Source organism: Pseudopipra pipra, chromosome 2 (genome assembly GCF_036250125.1).
Source record: "Pseudopipra pipra isolate bDixPip1 chromosome 2, bDixPip1.hap1, whole genome shotgun sequence".
Lineage (NCBI taxonomy): Eukaryota > Metazoa > Chordata > Aves > Passeriformes > Pipridae > Pseudopipra > Pseudopipra pipra.
The window spans coordinates 37,412,424-37,434,866 of NC_087550.1; the positions used below are offsets into that span (position 1 = coordinate 37,412,424).

Consider the following 22,443-nt stretch of genomic DNA (forward strand, 5'->3'; position numbering starts at 1 on the left):
TTAAGAAAAAATACATCTTTCAAATTCTTTCCATGACTGAAGAAACTTTAAAATATGTTTGCAAAAAAAGCAGGCATCCTGCTTAATGGGTTAATTCCAGTTCTCCCTTCTGAGATAAACTTGCAGAATTTGAGATACATGTTTTGAGAATAGCTTCCTGGAGTGCACGTTCCCCATTCCAGGTTCATGTCAAAAGTAAGAAATTTTCTGGATTCCTGGATTTGCTATTGTGAACAAATTTGAATTAAGCACTTAGCACATTTATAGTGAGCATGTCTCATGTACACGGAAGATTTTGTAAACTGCAGTGCAGGTTAGATTTGGGGAGGGCAACATTTCCTTATGGTTTATTTTTTTTTCCAATTTATGAAGTCCTGTTGCAAGCTATTCAGAATAACCTCTAATGCTGTTTTTCAGGTAACCGTCTCAGATGGGGGCACATCTCCCAAGCAGTCCTCCGTTTGGGTGGTGGTCCAGGTTCTGGATGAGAATGATAACAAACCACAGTTTCCAGAGAAAGTCTATCAGATCAAGCTGCCAGAGCGGGACCGTAAGAAAAGAGGGGAGCCAATCTACAGAGCTTTTGCTTTTGACAAAGACGAAGGCCCTAATGCAGAAATCTCATACAGCATTGTGGATGGAAATGACGATGGGAAGTTCTTTATTGATCCCAAAACAGGGATGGTTTCTTCCAGAAAGCAGTTTACAGCAGGGAGTTATGACATCTTAACAGTAAGTGCTTTTTCATTGACATACAAACCCATGATTTGACTGACTTTTTTTTAAAAAATAGGCCCTCCTGTATAAAGAGTGATATATGACTGTTTTTACTGTATGACCTGTATGTAAGATCTGACTGTATTAAGAAATCTAGTATTCATATACAACTACTGTGAAAAACTTGAGTCTGAGATCATTCATACTATTGCAGGTAGTGAACTACTCTCAGAGTATTAAGACAACGTGTTGACATAAGCCGTTTCCTTGAATACACAGAAATAAAGACCAAGCACTTGTCTGCTTGCAAAGTTGTATCATGTTGGACTGGGCAGATACAGCTATGAATGGGTGTTAACTTTTTTTGTGGACACAGTTGTACTGTCCCAGTTAGGTGGCTTCACTCAAGAGAGGAGGAGTACTGTGTACTCCGTGTTTTGGTACCCTTCTCAACATATTAAAGAGTTTAAGTGTGGCAGCAATTTCAGTTAAAAGACATCTTCATCAAAGTTCTTTCAGAACTCAAACTATGTAGTCAAAGTCAAAGAAAGGGAGAATACAATATGGTGGGGTTGATATAAAGCAATATAAGACTGGAATGAGCACTCTTCATCTACAGAAATAAGCCAGTAAGTTGTAGTTAAGGAGTTGGAAAAAATTGTCAGAGGTCCATGGTCTGACCCATTGTAAAGGAAGTGATGTCTCTTACAGTAGCAGGTCTCTGTTGAAATATCTTCATAATGTTGGAAACTGTGGTAGGAAAATGAATAAATAACAAAATATTTAGAAATACTTAGTATCAGAGTAGAATAGCTTTCGTGTGAGTGAGTACTTTTCCCTCTGGAGAGCTTGAAGTCATATCTGAGATCTGACCCTTATTATAATGCGACAAGTGAAGATTTTCTACATTGAAACTGCTCATCACACCCTCAGCATCTTTTTCCTAAGGGCCTGCCTGCCTAGGATGGAGCAGGGTGTTGAGTGTTAGGAGAGGAAGACACAGGGTGAAGTATTTCAGAAAAAAAAAAATTGTTTCTCATTTTTAACAGGTATAGTGACAGCATATTTACACCAGTGGTCCTATATAGCCAGAAACATTTCCTTTAGTTTTAAAAGAAAATCCCTTTGATTAATATTGATGTTATCCTCCTAAGCACCCATTTTGTAACCTGCATTCACCCTTCTCTTAAGCCCAGTGTTTGTTGCTGCTCATCTTGTCTTTGCTGTGCTAAATCCATAAAGCATGCCATGCAAATATCAAGTCTATTCATCTTTCCAGAGGACTTTATAATAAAAAGAATTAGCACCAAGCAGAGCACCTCCTAATGAACATGACAGAGAGGAGAAATAATATAAAATAAAATATGGCAATATTTTAAATTAGATTTGTTATGGAGGATGGGGGAAATGACCTGAAACTTATTTAACTCAATTAAAGATCCTGAGGAAAGCAATATAAGGAATACCAGTCTTATCTGCAACACAGATGCCATTTAAAAGCAATCAAACATGCTCTGGGTGACCATGTTTTGCAAATGCATGGTCTCACAAAGGGTCATTATAAAGCTTCCAGCTTTGATGCAAGAAGGAGCTGGGTGTAAGATGAAATTGGAGAGGGAAACTGGTTCTGGAGAGGAGGAGCTGTGTGGGAAGTGCTTGAATTGCATCTCCAAGAGGCCATACACCAGCATTTTTAAAACAAAGCATTTCCGTTTAAAATCATTTGTTTCAGTTAAAGTTAAAGCATAATGCAAAAAAAAAAAAAAAAAAAAGTAAGACTAGAGAAATAAGTGCTTATCTTCCTCCTTTTTTCATGGGATTTTACATATAGGATTACAAAGGCCATTTTCCAAGAAGTTATCGTCATGCAATAAAATTAGGTCTGAACTGCCAAGCTGGGATGCTCAGCCTGAGCTCTCTTTTCTTTGTACCTGCCAGATAAAAGCAGTGGACAATGGCCGGCCCCAAAAATCTTCAACTGCACGTCTCCATATTGAGTGGATAAAAAAACCTGCGCCCTCACCCATGCCCCTGACTTTTGATGAACCCTTTTACAACTTCACCATCATGGAAAGCGATAAAGTGACAGAGATTGTCGGGGTGGTCTCTGTGCAGCCATCTAACATCCCTCTCTGGTTTGATATTGTCGGTAAGTTGGGTGCGAGGAGGATGCCTCAGAAGTAAAGCATATGGACATGTGGTTTTGAGAGCAAGAAAACTAACCATGAAATGGTCCCCCCAAATTAAATCCACTTTTGTAATGGTGAAATGAAAATGCTATTTTAATATAATGGTAGCAATAATAATAATATTCCTGCTTTTGTTATGACTCCTTAGCTAAGCTGAAAAAAGAGCGCTGTATGGCTGAATTGTTTTTTTTCATACTATGTTATTTACTGCAATCTTAATGTTGTCTGTCATTTAAATTCTATTGTCATACTTTGCTAATCTCATTTCTAAATGTATTTATGGTACTTAGACTTGCTGTCCCTCATTTCTCTCTTTCTTCACCTTTTTTTCTGCATTCTGTTCTTTTTTTTCTGCTTCCGACTGCCCTGCTTCAAGGTGGCAAGCATGCTCGAGAGATGTTCTATATTCTACAGACAGCTTGTGGGCAGAACTGTTCAACAGAAGGTACCCTTAGTGCAAACACATTTGCTAAAATACAGCTATCCATGCTGCCTTTTATTTTTGCAAGTTTTTTGAGACAATTTATATTACATCTTTCATAAGTGCCTGTGACAGGATGTGATGCGACACATGGTTGTGCTGCATTTCTTTCTATGACAGCTTTTACCATATTTGTGTCCAATTATTATTTTATTCACGGATTTTCCACAGTTTATCACAAATAATTAATTCAAACTTTTCACAGTCCAGTGCCATCCATTTAACTGTGAAACAGAACGGAATGCCTCAACATATGGGTTACAAATGGAGCCACCAAAAGTTTGTCTTGAATGCAAGCTGAAACAGAGAAATGTGTTTTGATGTGAGATTTCAACCACAAAATTGCCTTACATCAAATTCCTTATAAAAATAGGGAGGGATAAATATCCTTAGCAAAATGGAGGAGAACCCATAGAAGTCTTAAAATCACAGGGAAATGCCACTAGCTGCTAAAATGACAGGGAGTAAAGGGTCTCGGTTGGTTGCAGTAGAGAAATGTGAGTCAGTGTTCCTAAGCATTTCTTTCCCACTTCTGCTGCTGATTTGGTTATGTCATTTAAAGTAACTCATTTAACATCTCCAAAGTGAGAATTTCCCTTGCTAAATTATTTTGCTTCTTAATATTTGCAGATGCTTGTATGTAATGTTCATATACCCTTGGATGTAAAAGAGCGCCTGTTGCACAAAGTGGTGTTATTTAAATGAAGGGTTATAAAGCAAATACTGTATGAAAGATTAGAGAAACAAAAAGCTTTTCCCACAGACTTAGCGGAAAGTGTGCATCAGCAGTCTTTATTTACAGGGATTGAGCCTAGCTCTCATTTCAGCAGAGCTATTTGCAAATGGGTTTAGCCAACAGGAAGGACAGGGACCACGAGAGAAAGGATCTTTCAGAGTTGTTTTCATCCACCCTTTGTTGCCAATTTGTGCAGATGAAAGACAGAAACAGCGACATTTCCTCTTTGAATTTGTAGCACAATTTCTGATGTGCCAACCATATTAAAATTAAACTCAAAGCTATTATCATGTTCTAGGGTTCCTGCTAGTCCCTGGGGAAAGACAGCATATGTTTCCTATAGTTTTCCTTCCATTCCCTCGGTTGCTTCAGTATCCTACATGCAGTCTATTAGCTAATGTTTACATTACCATTCCCTTCTCACTGACCCTAATTTTCATCCCAGGAGAAATACATCTTTTTTGATGTTATTGACACCTTTTTTTGTGTTTGAACCTTTTGCTGGACTCCTTTTGGTGCTTTCCATGGCAACTTCACCAACTCTTATTAAAATGCTGTATCTGTTAAGCCCCTGATCTACCACTGCATTCTTTTACATCATTAGAATCACTTGCAATCAAGCAACACCTTATAATAATAATATTTCATTTTTGCCTAACAAACAGAGATTATAGGGAGAGCATTATAAAATTTAAACCTTTAGTTTGTCATTTAATAGGAATAGCCAACAGTCCTGGGCATGCAGAAGACCTTGCTGTTCCAAACACTTGCCATACAAGGTGCAAAGACGAAACTTACCCTGAGAGTTTTACAGAACAGAACATTGTGTATTTAGATTATCTTTGCTGCCATTACTTAGTGTCAGTATCAAAAACCACTTTTTCTCATTGTTCCTCAGTATCAACATGTAGGGAAAAAAAATGTTGACACTTTCCTTTTTGGGGAACATTGAGGTCTAGTTCTGAAAAGCCCAATGAAAGACATGGAATATTAGTAGAATTTAATTGTCATATATGAAAGGCTGTATGGGACTGCTGATGCAAGAGATGGTTTCTGTGCTGCTGTAAAATCTAGACCTGATCCTGCTCCATCTGGTATTTTGTGATTCAGAACCTCCGTGCATAGTTCACAGTAATGTCAACAAAAGCCCTGAAGGCTTTTGTAGAGGCACGGTTTAATATAGAGTTTGCAGCTTGACCTTTATCTTTATGACCTTTTCAAACTCAATGGACATTGGAATTCCAGAGGATCTCTTTTTTTAATGCATAACGTGCACTTTCTCCCACCTAAAAAAAAAAGAGGATGGAGGGCAGATGAAGTTTGACTATATAGTATTCTGTCTGCCCAACTTTGCACCTAAATTATATACACTTCAAGTAACTGTTTTTGAGTTAATCAGCTCCAAGAGCTGCCTTGTAGTCAGCGAGATCATCTTCCCTTTATGGACTAGAGAGGGACAGGATGCTTAGCTGTTTTTTTGTTTGTTTAATTGGGAATAGTTGAGATGTCATACCCGCTTTCTGTTTTTAGACTGCATTCAACACCAGTCTCAGTTCATGCAGATCCCACAATGTGAAAGCCATAAAGATGGGTTGTTTCAGTTGTGTTAAATTTATTCAGTCATTTATGAGAAACTAATTTTCAGTGGGAACTCCAAGATAAGTCAGAGACCTTTATTTCTCCCACATAAATTGATCCTTTTCTGCCTTTCCCTTTGTTAGTGGTGGGAACGGTGTGATGACTACTTTGACACTGGAGCTAAGCTGCATGGTGCTAGTTTTTGCTTAAGTAGCATGTTGCACAACATCTCTCTAGTTTTCCAAACAGTCCTCCCTCTATGTTTCCTTCTTCCCCCAGCCTGTGCCTTTGTAAGGGCAGCCAAACTTTGAAAGCACATCAGAACTTTTTACCAAGGGTGCTTAAATGGCGATAATTTCAATATCTATTAATTTTAGTTAATTGTCCATTTAATTCACACTGTTGCAAATTTTCATTAATGTCAAAAACATGTAGCTCCCTAGCTTCCTTTGAATAATCTTCTCCGTGAACTATCTAAAATACCTTTCTGCTTTTTTTTCTGCTTTTTATGCCCTTGCTTTCAGCTTCTTAGCAGCAAACTCAAGGCTTTGATTCTCTTTACAATAGTTTTATCTGAAAATTCAGTCTGCATTGCTTTCTTCTTCTTAGCATGATATAGTACATAGAAGAATAACATTTGCATGTCATATTACTAATATTTACTGTTATGATTAACAAAATCTGTAGATGAATTTTTATTTCTTGAGACAGTTATTAAGTTTATTGCATCATCTTTGAAAACAAAAGAAATGGAAATTTTGGCTTTGCAGATTTTTCTGAAAATCCTAGAGGTACTTTAGACTCACCTCTGATTTCAGGGTGAATTAGTTTTCTGTGTTTTTGCTCTAATTCTCTGCTCTGAGCAATGTGAGAATTGTAGCAATTGGCCCAATTTATCATCACTGTTCTTGCTGTTAGCTTACTTTGGGACAAGACAAGTAAGAATCTTCTCTGCCCTGAGAAAATGTGGTTTAGGCGACTATTCTCTAAATTAAATCATCTCCTGTATTTCTCTTCTTGTCCACTTGTCCATTGTGGCCTGGTAGGCCAAATGAGACTTATGTGAGGATCTCAGTATATCCTAGCTCTATTAAGTTTGAACATGAAGTATGTATGTTGTTTGCTATCTACCAATGAAGGAATACTCTTGCCAGGTTTTAGCTTGTATTTGATTTGGGGATGTCCTTCAGAGTTCAGTGTGATCCATCTTCGCATCTAAGACTGAACAAGTCATTCTCCACAGTCATCAAATATGTCTGAGATGTGTATTCAATCCCACTTTTCTGGATCATTCCACTGGAAAAGATGGAAAAAAGTCCTCTCATGGGACTCATTTACCCACAAGTCCTCCAAGTTTTCTTCTCAGAGGTGAAAATAATTTCTCACAGAAGCATGATCTCATCTTAAACTGCGTATCAGCAGCTGACAGAAATATAGGGAAGCTCAGCATCTTCCCAAAAACAATCTACATCTAGGAAAAGTACTACCAAAAAAACTATTTGCTTGCAGCAAAATACAGTATAAGAGGAATATGTTTGAAAATTAAAAGCCCCCAGCACTGAAATTCGAAAGGACAGGGATGCAGAGCCCACGTGTTACGACCCGCCCCAGGAAAAGGGGGGGGGGGTAACCCAGGTTTTATCAAAAATTCCTTTGGGGTGGATTAAAGTGAAACGACACTAAATAATCGGTGTATGAAAACATATATTGATAAGATTTATTTTAACAATTTTGAATCAATTGTTAAGTTAACATTTTTGGGTGCTGTCATAATCAATAGGTAAGCTAACATTTTTGGGTGCTGTCATAATCAATAGGTAAGCTAACATTTTTGGGTGCTGTCATAACCTTTCTGGGGAGGAGAAAAATGCATAGGGGAGAGAAAGGCAGGATAAGAGCAAGGGAGAGTAAGGGAAAGAAAAGCTGAGAGTGGACAGATGTCCATAGTCACCGCCCACGGGGTCCAGCGATGAAACTTGATAGTTGCAGCTTCCATGTCTGTCACTTGAAGTGATGGTCTTGATCTGCTGGGGGTGAAGGAGGGAAGCCCCCACACTCCAAGAAGTTATGAATTATCATATCCATGGTCAGTGTCACGGGCCATGCCTCGAGCCTCCAACCTCTCCCTGGGCCCTGCGCAAGAGAGCTGCTGTGTCTCGCCTGGCTCCCGCCTTTCAAGTTTGGCAGAGGGAGGGCGGGTCCTGATTGCTCGTCAGATGTATCAATAGTCAAAAGCCTGCAAGGTCAGCTCTTATCTTTCAGGACTTCACACCTCCAGTACTGGAGGGAGGGCGGGTCCTGATTGCTCGTCAGATGTATCAATAGTCAAAAGCCTGCAAGCTCAGCTCTTGCCTTTTCAGGACTTCACACCTTCAGCACTGGAGGGAGGGAGGGGCCCGACTGCTTATCAGAGGTATCATGCAAGTCAAAAGCCTGCAAAAGTCTCCTAGAATGCATAAATCATTAACAATTTCAGTCTCTGACACCACCCCGTGATTTATGCATTCAATAATTTCTCTTCTTTTGTCGTTCTCTGTGAATCTTCTTTGTGGGCGGTGCTTTTCGTATAGTGGACAGGGAGACAGAAGAGTGAAGGAAAGGAAGAGATTGCCCCAATGCACTGCAATTCTCCCCCCCTTCAAAAAAACCCAAACTAATTCTATTATAACATAGTAAGCTAATTTGCATTAGTTACTCTCTCCACCCCGTGAGTAGTCATAGGGGATGTAACAGGATCTCAATAGTTACAATCAAATTTCTTAATATTAATGAGGTTACAAACATACATACAAATATTTGAAATTATACATCAAAAAAAACCAAAAACACTGAGTTACTTGGGAGCTGGTAAAAGGCTTTCTTATGTTTTCTTTTAGGCCTAAATTTAGTTCCGTTTTGTTAAATTTAACCAAATATGAAATTCAATGCCTTTCAAGGCAGAAGGCTAATGTATATAATGCATATTTATATGACTCTAAATATGCATAAATACTTGTACGAACTCCCAGGTTATATTTGGTTGAGTTTCTCAATCGAGAGGGATATTTAAAAGGACAAAATGAACTTGACAAAAATCAAATTAACAGTACATCTTATACAATTTTACCAGTAAGTTGCTCATATAAAAGAACACATTCAAAAAGCTTTTCCCAAGCTAACCTGCCCCCCAACAAAATAACAAAACAAACTTGGCAAAACTAAACTAGCAGTACATAAAATGGCTCGTCTTACACAATCTTATCAGTGAATTGTTCGTGATAAAAAAAAAAACAAAACCCAAATAAGTCAACAATTATTAATAAACTGATAACACAAGTAATTCTGGGAGTAGAGGGGACACAAACACAATGTTTGTGGCAAAGTTCTACATATTGCAGACTTACTGAGACAAAAATACATACAGGCATGCATATTACAAAGTTATTAAGATAAAAACATAAATACATGTCAAAGAACAGTATAAGTCTTCAGTCCTGTTGCTATTTCGTTTTCTCATGGGATACTTGTAAGCTGATAATAGAAGCAGTTGTGGGGGCAGTTATCTCTTCTGCCTCTTGCTGCAATTGAAGCTCCATTGGTTTCATGCAGTTTGATCTCTTCTGCTGGCAGGTTATCTCCTCTGCTGGTAGGTTTCTGCAAAAGAACAAATCTGGCCCACTACGGACCGATTGTTAAAAAGAAGGAAGAATCTATTTATCCAACTCCTTTTCTTATCTGGCATAATGTCACTAGGGCAGTAATAATAGAGAAGTTTGGAACATGTTTTCTCCAAAAAACAAATAAACTCAGAGCATGCTGGAGTTCTTTTTTACTTCTCAGCATCTTTATTTGCTCTGGGGTGGCCAAGGTGTCAGGGGGAAAACACACTGTTACCTTTTCTGTGGGAATCTGAAGTCTCAGACTTTCTAAGTGGGTGATAGTACTTGTCTGAGTCTGGTCCCCTGTGGTGACATCAGCAATCTGGGCAATCAGTTCAGCTTTGTTATGTACAGCAGCTATTTGTGAGCCAGTGTCAGCATCGAGGTAACTCACTGGCAGCTGCCACTGCCCATTAGGTTTATGGACAGACCATGCTGTCCATGGTGAGTGTATAGGGACAGCTACTCCTTGCTCCTGCAATTCTGCAGTTTCTGGGGTAATGTTTTCACGTGTTCCTAAAGGGAGTGGGTAGGGGTTTACATTTTTTATTTTATAAGGAGGCAGACTTGGAGCAGTTTGCAACAGACGGACAGAGGGGGATGGGAGACCAAACATCCATTCTCTCCCTCCGGCGTCTGTCCAGGCCTTCCCCTTTAGGAGATCTAACCCCAGGATGTTAGCTGGTAATGGCCCCACAATCATGATAGTTTCTGTGGCTGTCTCATCTCCAGGTAACCAGCATTTCACTCGAGCAGTGTACTGGGGTCGGGATTTGCCAAAAGCATCAGTTACCCATATCTTTTTTTTGTCTGGTTTAATGCCACACTGAATAGCAGCTTCAGTTTGGAGTGCTGAGACTTGTGCACCCGTGTCTACCACGAATGTAACCAAAGATTTAAAAGGGCCGAGAGGAAAAGTGATTACCAAATCTCCCTGGTTGTTTTCTGTAAGCTTTCCCTCATAAACCCACTGGCTATTTTTTGGCTTATTTACTGGAGAGCAGTAAGTCCAGTTCCTTGACTCAGAACTGGTCAAACTGGTTAGTCCAGTTTCTGGAGAGGCTGAGGGGATCACAGTGTTGGACTCCTTAGAGGGGCTGCCCTTAGGAGGTGCCTTGTGCTCTTTGATCTTATCCCACTGCTTTATCAAGTATTCTAAATTAGCAGTGGGTAATTTATCCATCACTTCTCGAGGAATTCCTTTTGCAACACCTTCTCTCCACAGACTGTATCTCTTTCTCCCGCTAGATGACACATTTTGTTGACAAATACCTGGCGAGGCAGGTTTTTGGACTTTCCCTGCCCTCCTGCAGTGTATTCTCTGGCCACTCGTACCAGAGAGCCCCAGCTGCTGACCAGTAGCTATTAATTCTTGGGCTATTTCCAACCAGGTTAATCCTGATGGAGCACCCCTTTTTCTAGGTCTGGGGGTTGCCTTTATGCGCTCCTGTAATTGTTTAGCATAAACTTTTAGTGCATCAGGCAGGCCTCGAATTAAAACTGGAAATCTCTGTGGATCTGCCTCGAGTTCCATTGGGGAATTTCGTTGTGGGTCTAATAATTTTGCATGCATTAAATGGAGACATGCGGTTTTTTGTACACTTTTTACAATGTGGCCAATTGTGGGTGTTTTAATCGTGTAAGGATCTCCCCTTTCTATAGGGTCTAACCCACCTGCCCAGTAGGCAGCTCTTTGGGTCAGGGACCACGGAGCTCGGTTATCATTTGTGGTCAGGAAGACCCCTGGGCCCCAAAATCCTCTGGCCTCATCTTCACTCAACAAAATCCGATCTCCCCCAGTAAGGGACACCCTCCACACATATTCAGTCTCTGATTCACTGGCCTTACGACTGTATTTTTCCTGAATTTTGGCCAGTGCTTCCCCCGTGTACGGGGTAATTCGTGTGGTAGTTTGCCGATCTGCCCCCTGGCCAGTGGTTTCAGTTTTAATGAGGGGACGCATATGTATTACCCCCTCCTCCGGGTAACTTTGCTTCAACTCTTCTAGTTCCCCAGAGGGGTACAGGGATTTGTTAGCATCTACCGGTTTAGGGTATTTTGAATTAATGTCTCGCAATTCACAATTTTTCATTTCCAGTATTTTTTTAAGCCTTTCATTTTGTTCCTCCTCATCTTCAAGGGCTGACCTAAGCAATGAGTTAATCTCTCTCTCTTTCTCCAGTGCCTGACGTTCAGCAGTTAACTGCAGGCGTTCTTTTCCTAATTGCTCCTGTAATGCCTTCATTGTCTCTTGAAGAGACCTTATCACCTCACCGGTAGATTTTTGAATAGCCTCTTTTTCTAGCTGGTCCTGCAAAGTTCTCATTGACTCTTGGAAAGATTTTATCACTTCACTTACAGATTTCTGAATAGCTGATTTTTGCCTTTGCACTGCTCTAAGGAACACGCCTAAGACAGCACCCACAAAAAACAGTTGTAAACCAAGGATAGCTATCAGGAGGGAATAATCCCCATATAACTCAACCTGGGGTGTCATCATCCCCTTTGCCTCAGTCATTAACCCAGCTTAGGTTAATGTCTTTCTCCCCCTTAACCCTCTGAGGGCTGGTTTGACTCTCTCCTGGAAAACCTTTCAACAGGTCCAGGTACCAGAGAACCTTTCAACAGGTCCAGGCCACACCAGGAAACCTTTCAACAGGTCTGATGTGCCCGGGTCACACCGAGAGGAGAAAAATTCTTACTATAATTTTATTGCGAGGGGACAGTCACCATTTGACTCGCCCTCGGTACCAGTTTTAGACTACACCGATTACTCCACTATATCCAAAGGATCCTGTCCGTGACGCCAAAAATGTTACCCCCCCCCCCTTTTCCTGGGGCGGGTCGTAACACCACGTTCTGTGGGAATGTAAGATTTGCACTGTATCTTGCCTTAGGCAAATTCTCCTGCTGACCTTTAGAAACCCCTTCTAACAGGTCAGGACATTTTCCTTGACCTGTCCATTGCACCTCTCTTGTTAGTTTTGCAAGGTACAATGGTTTGGGGATTTTTAGATATCTTTTTTATTAAAAGGAAAATTAATTCTTTCCAAAGCACACGGGACTTTTGTCAGAAAAAAAAATATGCTCACAGTGACTATGAAGCCAAGAAATAAGCTAAGAACAAACACTCCAGACTCAGACAGAAAATATAACCACCTCTATACCAAGAACCCAACCTATAGTCTGTTGGCTCAGAGCTATCTCGGTTCGATTTTAAGAGATCTTCTTAAGTGTACTATACTATCTGTTAAATTGAAAATTGGGGCTGTTCTAAAAATCCGTAGTTGAGGGCCAGCTAATAAGATCGTTTGTACCAGGGACTGTTTCTACAGCTGTCCGGATAACAGCTGGAATTGGAAAATCCTATATGAACTATAACATGCTTTCGGATAACATAAAAAATTACTAGTTCTAAAAATTTAATGCTTCCAGGGCTTATGGAAGAGCATTGAGATCAACGTCAAGAAAGTAAGGGTGCAAATCATCTCACTTAACTTTAGGTGTCCAAAGTGTAGACGTAACTATCTGTGCTAGGTGACTTCGGGAATCTTAACAGCAATTAGAGAGAAAAAGTGCTTTCTGCATGATTTTTTATCATCCCACCATGATAAGTCTTTTCATCCAAAGATGGCATTGCAAGTAAATGTGGAATTTTCATGAAGCCCTACTCTAATCACTTCAGTCTAATCAGAGTATCTTAAGGAAAGCCTTTAATCTGTATTAAAGATATATCAGCATTACATTTTAGCCTGCAATGGTATTACAGACAACAGCTAATCCACATCTCTCTGAGGTTATTCAGTGTTAAAATGCTTTCTCAGGACATCCTGTCTAGCAAACTTGCCAGTTCCATCATCTTGCCTTCATCACTGATTTTCCGAAAGTGCCTGAGGAACTCTTGATGTATTATCTTCATTTGAAATATTTCTTTCCTAATGCAATTGCAAGCACATTAGCAAAGACAACTTCTACATGTTTTGTATCTGAAAGCAGGGTTTAGTGGACAATAAAAAGGAAAACGTGCCATATTCTGGAAAATGGAATAAGTAATGAAAATTCACATTAATAAAGTTGAGCAGCTGAACAAAATGCTATCATCCTTAGCCCTCTTTCATCCAAAGATTGTGATCAAAGAAAATGTTAAATGGCCAGTAGTAAAATTGATACTGTGGGAGCTTATGGCACTGCAGTCGAGCTCACTTCAAAAGAGTGGTAGAGACATGGCAGCATGCTTTCAAAAACCAACGTCAAGTACTCCAAAAGCCAACACCTTCTCAGCTGTTACCTCCCAGGGGCTCAGCCCTTCAACCTCAACGTGGGCAGCTTTGGAAGGAAGTGGTTTTACAATTTCCCAGCTGCAAGAGTTTTTAAGATAAGATTCCTATTTGTTTTTACACAAGAATTTTATCTGTCTCTTCGTGCAACTCCAGCACCCATACATCTTTCAAAGATGATTGTGATGGATGCTTCTCTGGGTGCTTCACAGTAGGCCTTGTGTAGACTTAACACATCTGAGGACCTATTTTGAGTGTATATGAAAGCTGAGGAGCAGTACAAACTTTTTCCAGACTGCCTCTAATACTGCAGATGAGAGGCAGGACCCAGTATCTCAGATATTACTCCCAGAAGTTCAATCATCTGCGTGGTTTTTCATCGAACCATGGTGTGTTAAAATGTACCATACCGAATCATGAATAAATCAGGGTTTCACTCCAAAATAGATTGTAATCACAAATCCCACAGCAGGATGCTCTCTGATCCATCTCTGCCTCAGTGTTTGATGCACTTTCTGCCTTGTCTAATAGAAAACAATTCAATGTAAAATGAAGTGCATTGCCTGATTAGTTACAGGTGTAGACTGGGGTGGCTGGCAACTAAGATTAATTTGTCACTAGACCATTTTGGAAGATGTGACAAATGTATAAAAAACCTCACATGATGGATTCAATTCTTATGCTGGGGAAGAATATACTTCACTTAATGAAAACAGCTTGACGAAGTTGGTGTATTTGCAATAGACTGCAAACCCAGCTCTGAGCCAACAGATGTTTAAAACATCTATTGCTAATCCCTCTGTGTTACTTTTTGGAAGTTTTAAAGGCAGGGGATTTTTTTGGAATTGTAAGCCAGTTGATAGCATATAATTTTTGATTGCTCATTAAGATGGTTATTAAGCATCTTGAAGTACAGACTTTCACTTTGTTTTCATGATTATCAGCATGAAACATGCTCTTTGTAAAGAGCCTACTGTCCCAAGGCTAGCTTCATTTCAGCAGAGATTTCCTTGCATGAATCTCAAAACTCTTTTCTTCAAAGGAGGTTTTCATGGTGCAATTTTTCTCAAGTAAATCAATTTAAAACATTAATTGGGAGAGAAACTTTTTCTTCTAGACTAACTTTTTTTTTCTTTTTTTAAAGAACACTGAACATATGATCAATGTCCAAATACCTTGCTATTGCTTAAATGTCAAGGGCAATTATGTTTGGTTTTTTCTAGTGTCAGTAGTGTTTATATATATATATATATATAAATTGAGAAAACCATGAAAGTTGGGCTTGCAGAAGGAGGATAGGAAATAAGCAATGTCTCTGTCCACCATAAATCACAGCAGATCCAGTGTCAGTGTTTTCCTGGAGAACTATAACTGCGTCTGTTAGGCTTAGATCTCTATATATGTATATGTATATATTCAGCACAGGGAACTCTGGTGGCATGTCTGAAACTACTGCGTTTGGATGATTTCAGTGGGCACAAGTTCACCAATTCTGCCTTTCCTCTGCAGTGGTTACCTGCACTTTTATTCCTCCTCCTTCTTTCTTCTCCCAACGCCTGAATGGCTTCCAAGGCAAATACAGACAGAGCAGTGGTTCTTCCAGCTTACTCTTTCTTTGCACTAGCCTGTGCAAGAGGTAGTAGTGAGGGTTTCTTCACATTAGGGAATTCAGAGGCTGTGATTTTGCTGTGGTTCCTCCTCATCTTCAACTTCTTTGAATGCCAAAACCTTTTTCCTCTCACTAAATTCATGACTGCTTCTGAGAATAAGACCACTTTTTAGTCAGCAAACCATGCAGATGGGAGAGTAGAAGAGACTCTCCTGTTCTCTTCTCTGTCCCCAGCCATAAAATGAGAGCCATTCTGTGATAATACCAGCCATTCACATATATATCTCTATACATATTGCATCACAGCAAAGTCAATGGAATGAGTGGTTTTCTATCTGTGGACCTCATCTTGAGGTCTGAGAAGCTTACATAAGTTTTATAGCCAGTGTGATTTGAAAGGCTTTTTTTTCTCTTTGTAGAACGGGGTTGTCAGGGAATGTAGCTAGTGACATTGCATTTGCTGTGTGATGAATATAATTCGAGTTCATTTGTCAGCAGTGTTGTGTTCCACCTTTCCTTGTCCCCAGCTTCCAAAAATTTCATACTCAACTAATAGTAAATTACACTTTATAGATGAGTGAGTGAGAAACAGCTTAGCAGCAGGGAGTGTGTGCTTTCTTTTGAAAATAATGAGTGGTTCTAATTTATAAACTGTAACCGTGGGTGAGAAATCTTGTAACTCTTCAATCTCAAATCATTTATAGCTTTCTTTTCCTTTTTAATAGACTTTTTTTTTGGTCTTTCACCTGAGACTCAGGAGAGTTTTCCCACTGCTGCATCATTCAGTGTGCAACAGGAAAAGGGGATGTTAGTATTAGAACAGTGCTTTGTAAGGTTTTTTTTATGGAAAGGAATTCAGGATGTGTATCCTGTCAGATCTATTGAATAATTCCTAAAAGACTAGTAAAATTTGACCTTTGCTGCCAGCAATTATCATTTTCCTTGATATTAATTTAACAAATCTCTATTTGCATTTTAAAAATTGATTATAATTGCAATTTTTAAAAACTCAGATGATGATCTTTGCACCCAGAAGCATGTGAGAATTTTCTAAAAATAAAAGTTGTAGAATAAAACGCCCTTGAATGATTTTTATACAAAAAGATAATTTTTCATGTTCATTATCCAAACTACAAGGACACACATCTTATGGACTTATGGCCATTTGATTCTTTTTATAGACTTGACTATGGTTTACTTAAATATACTGCTAGTTTTTTTTTTGGCAATGCATTTTAGTGATATCTGCTTTCCAATATACAAACTGTGCTTTGAAATATGAGTTATGAACAAAGAAGTATCAGTAGATATACTGTGTATGCTAAGGCAAACCATTAAGATGGATGCCAGTAAACAGATATGTCCACTTTTCAATGGAAATTTTCCAGAGATGGCTAATCTAACTGTATTTTTGTGCAACAATTAGGAGGGAATTACGATAGTTCTTTCGACGCGGAGAAGGGAGTGGGCACTATTGTCGTTGCAAAGCCCTTGGATGCAGAACAGAGGTCAATGTATAATATGACTGTGGAGGTCACCGATGGAACAAACATTGCCACGACTCAGGTAGAATATCACATTCCTTTCTTGGCAAGTTATTAATTTTTTAGTGGAATGTATATGCTATAAAAATTAATAATTTTTCCATTCAAGTAAAACCTCATCCTTTGAGACCACCGATAACTAATGGAGGGGATATTTTTCAGAGCCTTTCCATCTGGCTGCAAAGAATCGACTGTTGAAGGTTTCAAAGCGTTACTTCTCCTTTTGTTCTCTTCGTGCTCACATGAAAGTAATTTGCCTTCCTCCAGCTGAGGGAGTCCCTATCACAGGCAGCAAAGCATAAATTTTGACAATTGTGTCACCCCATAATGGTCCAAAATACAATAGTGCTTCTGTGGTGTTGGGGAATATTGCTATTGATTGTATAAATGGACTTTATACCTCTCATCCTCCCAAGACCCAAATGTGGGACACAGGATCAGTTGTTCAGAGAAGAAATTGTTCAGAGGCAAAACTTAAAATTCAAAGGATCTCTCCTTTAGTGTCACTGCCTGCAATTACATTGTCTTCTGCAAAACAGCCCCACTGAACCTTTTAAAACCAGGCTTGCTTATCAGGCTCGGTGCCTTTCATCAATTAAAGAGTCAGGTCAGATAAACATGAAGGGCTGGGGTAATGCTGGCTCTGACACATCCTTGATGGAGAGATCCTGACACAGCGTCTGGATATCTGTTCAGTGGAAACCAGTCTGAAGTTGGGTCATGGTCAGGGTCATGTCACAGGGACAGGGACTCTCAGATCCAGGTGACACCAGGCAGATTTCAAACAGCAAAATCCTTCAATATGAGTTGGAGTTGTGGGGTATGGATTTCTAAGGGCCTGAAATTCTACATCTGAGTTACTGCTCAAGTGTAAATGGAAAAAAAAATAGGTTTGTGATGTTCTTTACCTCTTTATAATGCAGAAGGAAGGCCTGAACATTTTTTATATTTACATATATGCATGCATGCACAGATGCTTCTGTTTTACCTTGCCTTTTTGTTCAAATAGTTCAGATGTAAATCTGTACTCACTGAGACACAACACCAGCTTTCCTAAGAGATTGTTAAATCATTGAGTGCTTTCTCAATGATTTCCTGTTTATAACCAGCCCTAAAATATCTGATAATTTCTCCCGATAATCCTCCCTTGTTAAGAAAACATCAGTTGATAGTAAATCAGGTGGTGGGAAATCCACTGTTTTACCTGTTAGTTTCAGAATTAATTGCATCTCTGCTAAAAACATCCCTTATTTTAAGCTTGATAATATCTGGCCATATTCCCTGTTATGCCTTTCTCTGTTTAATTAAAGAACTCCTTAAAAACCACTGTTTTCTCCCCAGGAAGCATTTACTCACAATGCTCAAATCACCTTCCAGTCTTCTGGTAGACAGGTGAAGGAGAATGACTGACCTCTTTTTGTTCCCGTTCCATAAGGCATTTTCTTCAACTCTTGAGTAGTCTTTTTGTTATTCTTTGTTTTTTAGTCTTGGCGACACTCTCAGTCCACATTTCAGATGGTGTTGAATTTCTAACATGACCTTTTTTGTTTCTTGTAAACATTTCAGCAGAAGAAGTGTTAAAAAGCATAGGGAATTTCAAACATGCTAGATACAAGTAATTTCTCATGGCTATTATGTTTATTGTTTTTGCTGCTTTTGATTTAATAAATTGACCCATATAACAGTCCTCAAAACCTATTTGGATGAAACCTCTATATTTTTAATTAAAACATATGGTAAAAACATATTTCAGTAAAGCTGTTGCATTCTAAAAGAAGCCTCAGCATTCTTTGTAACAGTGATGTGACCTACTTAGGAATGTAAGATTGTCATTTCAGATTGAAATAGTATAGCATTAGATAATCACTAGCGGGTACAGACCCTTCTTTTCTCCACCTCCTTTTCTCAATGTGGCTACTGCTTAATTGTTTAATTATGGTCAATAATTAATTAATTAATTATTGTTTAATTAATTAGGGTATCTGTGAATGTGTTTCTTTTGGTCTTCACAACAGAGATTTCAAAAGCAACTATTATCTCAAAACTGACAGAATTATGGTCTGCCTATTTATCGCTCCATTTTATAAAACTTTCCTGCTGTATTTTTGGCTGTACTTTGGAGCCTTTGGTTACCTTCCTCATCTTTATTTTCTTCTGAAACAATAATTTAAAAAAAAGTCAAACTGGTAGGTTTAAGTAAAATATAACATAGAAAAAAATAGCATCTACTGATGGTTCTCAGTGGCCTTATTCTGAGTTTTGATAGAACAACATTGTAAATATTTTGTCCCATGCACATACATGCATTTTTAACTGTAGCTGCAGGAAGATATGGTAGAAGAAGAAGTGGGTAGAAAACAATTATATAAATTCATCCCCTTATTTAACAGTAAAATAGCATAAAGTTCCCCACAAACCATGATGGTTTATTATGAAACAGCTGATCATCACCATGTGAAATGGAACAGTCTTACTTTTTATTCCACCCCACCTGTTTTCCTTTATCTCCTTCTGGCCATTTGTCTATTATATAGTGGGAGGTGGTAAAATACAGCATAAAAATGCCAAAGATTTTTGTTTTGGTAACATGATCCCTGGTATGGACTTGGGGAAGTTTCTTCAGCAATGTTCCTGCATGCCTTAAACTCCGCTAAACTGCTCACTTCCTTCATGCCTTACTGTGCACATGGTTCATTACTGTACCATGAGAGGAAGGAGATCATTTTGATTTAAAAGTTACATCTGTTTTAATAATAGTTCACTGTTGCGAAAAGAGGCAAGAGGAATATTTAAAAAAAAAAAAGTTACAAACTTCCTGTGTAATGGAAAGCCTGATTGATTTGGGGATGATCAAGGTTTCCAAAAAGAATACAGTCTCCAAAGTGAGAACCAAAGTGCCAGGACTTGTTGAGCCGCTACCATTTACTATGCTGCCTGCTCAGCTGAGCACCAGCTGTGCCGGCAGCACAGTTGGGTTAGAAAGGGATGGAGGAGAGTATATATGAACAAATGTTGACTTGTTTGATTTATGTATTTGGAGTGTGGGTGTAAATGGGAATTAACTTCTAGGATGGCTAAGTCTTCTGACTTAGCCAGGGAGAGCTTTGGTTTTTTTCCCTTTCCTTTTTCCTATGATTGCTTGAGGCTATGCTGTCAGTTGTTAAAGGCTGAAGGTGTGTGTTTGCTCTAAATCCTCAGGAAGCACAGTTCCTGCAGCTGACAAGCAAGCTGTTGGCCTTTGGGAGGGGGGTCAGGGCTTCTGCATCCCATGTGCTAGAGAGAGAGCCAGGACAGCAGCCAGAGACTCTGCTCCTTGCCACTGCCATCGCCTCCCTTTGGGCTGCACAGCGGTCTTTTGCCCTTGCTTGAGCAGAGAGAGGACTCTCCCAGCAAGAAATCACTGTAGTGGCACCTAGATGCCTGCTCCTGCCACAATTTTTACTGTTAGAAATTGTTCTGGTCACGAGTCAGGTTTATCCCAAATCCTTCTTTTTACTGAACAATTCAAATCTTTTACCTACAAGCACAACAAAGGAATGACATTTATTTACTTATTTGTAGTACATACTGTTGAGTTTTGCTAAAATACCCACAGAAGTAGAGTACAGTGGGGAACAATTGAATAATCATCTAAGTTATGGTAATGTTTCACTTTTACTGAGAATGTTGTCCTAGCAGATTGTTACCTCTTTTGAGAACAGCCTCCTGCAGTGATGGTATTATATGAAAAAGACAGTTTTGCTTCTTGCTTATTTTCCTACCTTCTCCTTATTTCTCATCATCCTAACTGGTATAGAAAAGATGCTTTAGAGAATGAAGGCTGTTACTTCCAAGCTAGGAGGCAAAAAGCACCTTAGTTCCGCTTACTGCAAAACCATCTCACTATTTACCAGTAGAGTGGACACTCAGAGAGTAACACGCATCTCCCTCTAAAAGGTTTTTGCAGATCAAAACTTAGGCCACTTATAATACATCCAGCTGGACCCAACCAGACTGAAAGAGTAGATGAAAAAAGTTACTGCTTATTGCCCCTTTCTATCTCTCTCCCCTTGCAGGAGATTGTGGACTTTTATTTATTTTTGTGCTGAGGATTGACCTTCAACTGTGAGTTTCAGTCTCACCCTTCAGAGAACACCTTTTCTTTATAAAATTTTCTTAACAGAGAGGAGCTGATCAATCACTCTGAGTGAGGGTGGTTCTTTTAACTGAATAGTGAAAAGCTCTTCTTAGAGGAACATGGCCAAAATGTAGATAAGACATCAGAGCCTGCCAGAAGCAGTTCTGGGCTGTGGATTCTCCTATGGCAGACAAGGAGACATGAAGTTTCAATTCAGTTATTCAGTTTTGCTCAGTTGAATGTTTCCTCCAAACTAGAACTGACCCATCCTTGACTTTTTTTTCTGTCACATCCAGCAATCTCGGCACTGCCTTGCCTGTGGAAGAAAGATTTTTCTTTCTGTTCTAACATAACACAAAGGGCAGAGTAAAGTATAAATAACTGGCCACTGAAGTTGGTAGGGAAACTGCATTTTTATGTTAAGATTGAGGTTTGGGGGAGTGAACAACTTGTCAGAAAGTAGAAAATAAAGCTGTATGGTAACACTATTGAAAGCAGTATTAAATCAAAATAGGTTTCAAAACCTGTACAGAAGTGCAACCTGAGTTTAAATAATTCAGGCACTTAATAGGTTGTACTACAATATGGTGCCCAGACCAAACAATTAGCCAACAGATTCTTACAGTTTCAAATGTCTCTAAAGCAGCTGCTGGCATTTACCCAGTTTTCACTCAAATACATTTGTACCTAAACCAAATGTATTTGTTATGGGCGACGTTAAAAACAGCTTTGGAGAGACTTCCTGCATTAGGTTTTGTCCTGCTTTAATTTGATTATATTTCTCTAGGCCTTTCACTTACCATTTTGAGTACAAAGTCTTTGCTAATGCTCTGAGTGTTACTTTGGCTAATTTGTAAGCTTGGAGGTCCTTGAATCCTTTATTTGAAACTCTTCTTAACTGTGGGAAATAGGAAGTGAGCAGGGAGAAGCAAGTCTTTTATAGCGAGGTGCTTGTTCGGACTGTAAATTAGGATTCACACAAAGGAAGCAGAAGGAGGCAAGCCTGCCTTTCTGAAGCCCAAGGTGCACTGGAAAATATATGGGCTTTCAAGGAGAACCAGGCAGAGACTGCTTTGCTGCGTGTTTGCTTTATGAGCGTGGAAAAAAGACTTGAAGCTAATGTTTGTCAATGAAAAGTAGTTCAGTCAGTAATCTTGCACAGCCCTCCACAAAGAGGAATCCCTACTTGGCGGCAAACCAATAGTAAACATTTCCATTCATCTCCTTTCGGGGATGTGTTGGAAAACTTTTAAAGCCTGTCTTTGATTCTACGCAATGGGTGTTGTCACTACTTAACACCCCAGGCACCTACACAGTAATAAAGGTTATTTATGCAACACAGCTCATTCTTGCCATGTCTTCCATTTGGAAATAAGTCTGTAGAAAGTATTAAATTACACAGATACTGTGAGTTGTTGAGTCATTTCAGTAGTATAACACTTGATTTGGGGTGAAAGATGTGCTACCAGCTGGCTAAAGCTTAAGACTTCAGAGAGCAGAGTGCTGACCCTTCTGAATTCATTGGAAATTTGCCAGTAGTACCAAGATTTTATGCCT

General features: G+C 39.2%; 1 protein-coding gene across 13 annotated transcripts in view; it reads left to right on the plus strand.

Annotated features, from left to right (window-relative positions):
* Positions 1-22,443, plus strand: part of FAT3 (FAT atypical cadherin 3) — a 413,377-nt gene that overhangs the window by 300,302 nt on the left and 90,632 nt on the right. For 10 of the 13 annotated variants that reach the window (XR_010428221.1, XM_064645040.1, XM_064645033.1 and 7 more), the window contains 4 exons: positions 418-732; positions 2,656-2,866; positions 3,283-3,351; positions 16,652-16,791. Coding sequence is in view for 12 of the 13 variants with exons in the window: in XM_064645040.1 (XP_064501110.1) it covers positions 418-732; positions 2,656-2,866; positions 3,283-3,351; positions 16,652-16,791 (735 nt within the window). In the remaining variant the exon portion in view is untranslated. The remainder of the gene's footprint in view (positions 1-417; positions 733-2,655; positions 2,867-3,282; positions 3,352-16,651; positions 16,792-22,443) is intronic. The other 3 variants (XM_064645036.1, XM_064645039.1, XM_064645041.1) reach the window with 2 other exon arrangements.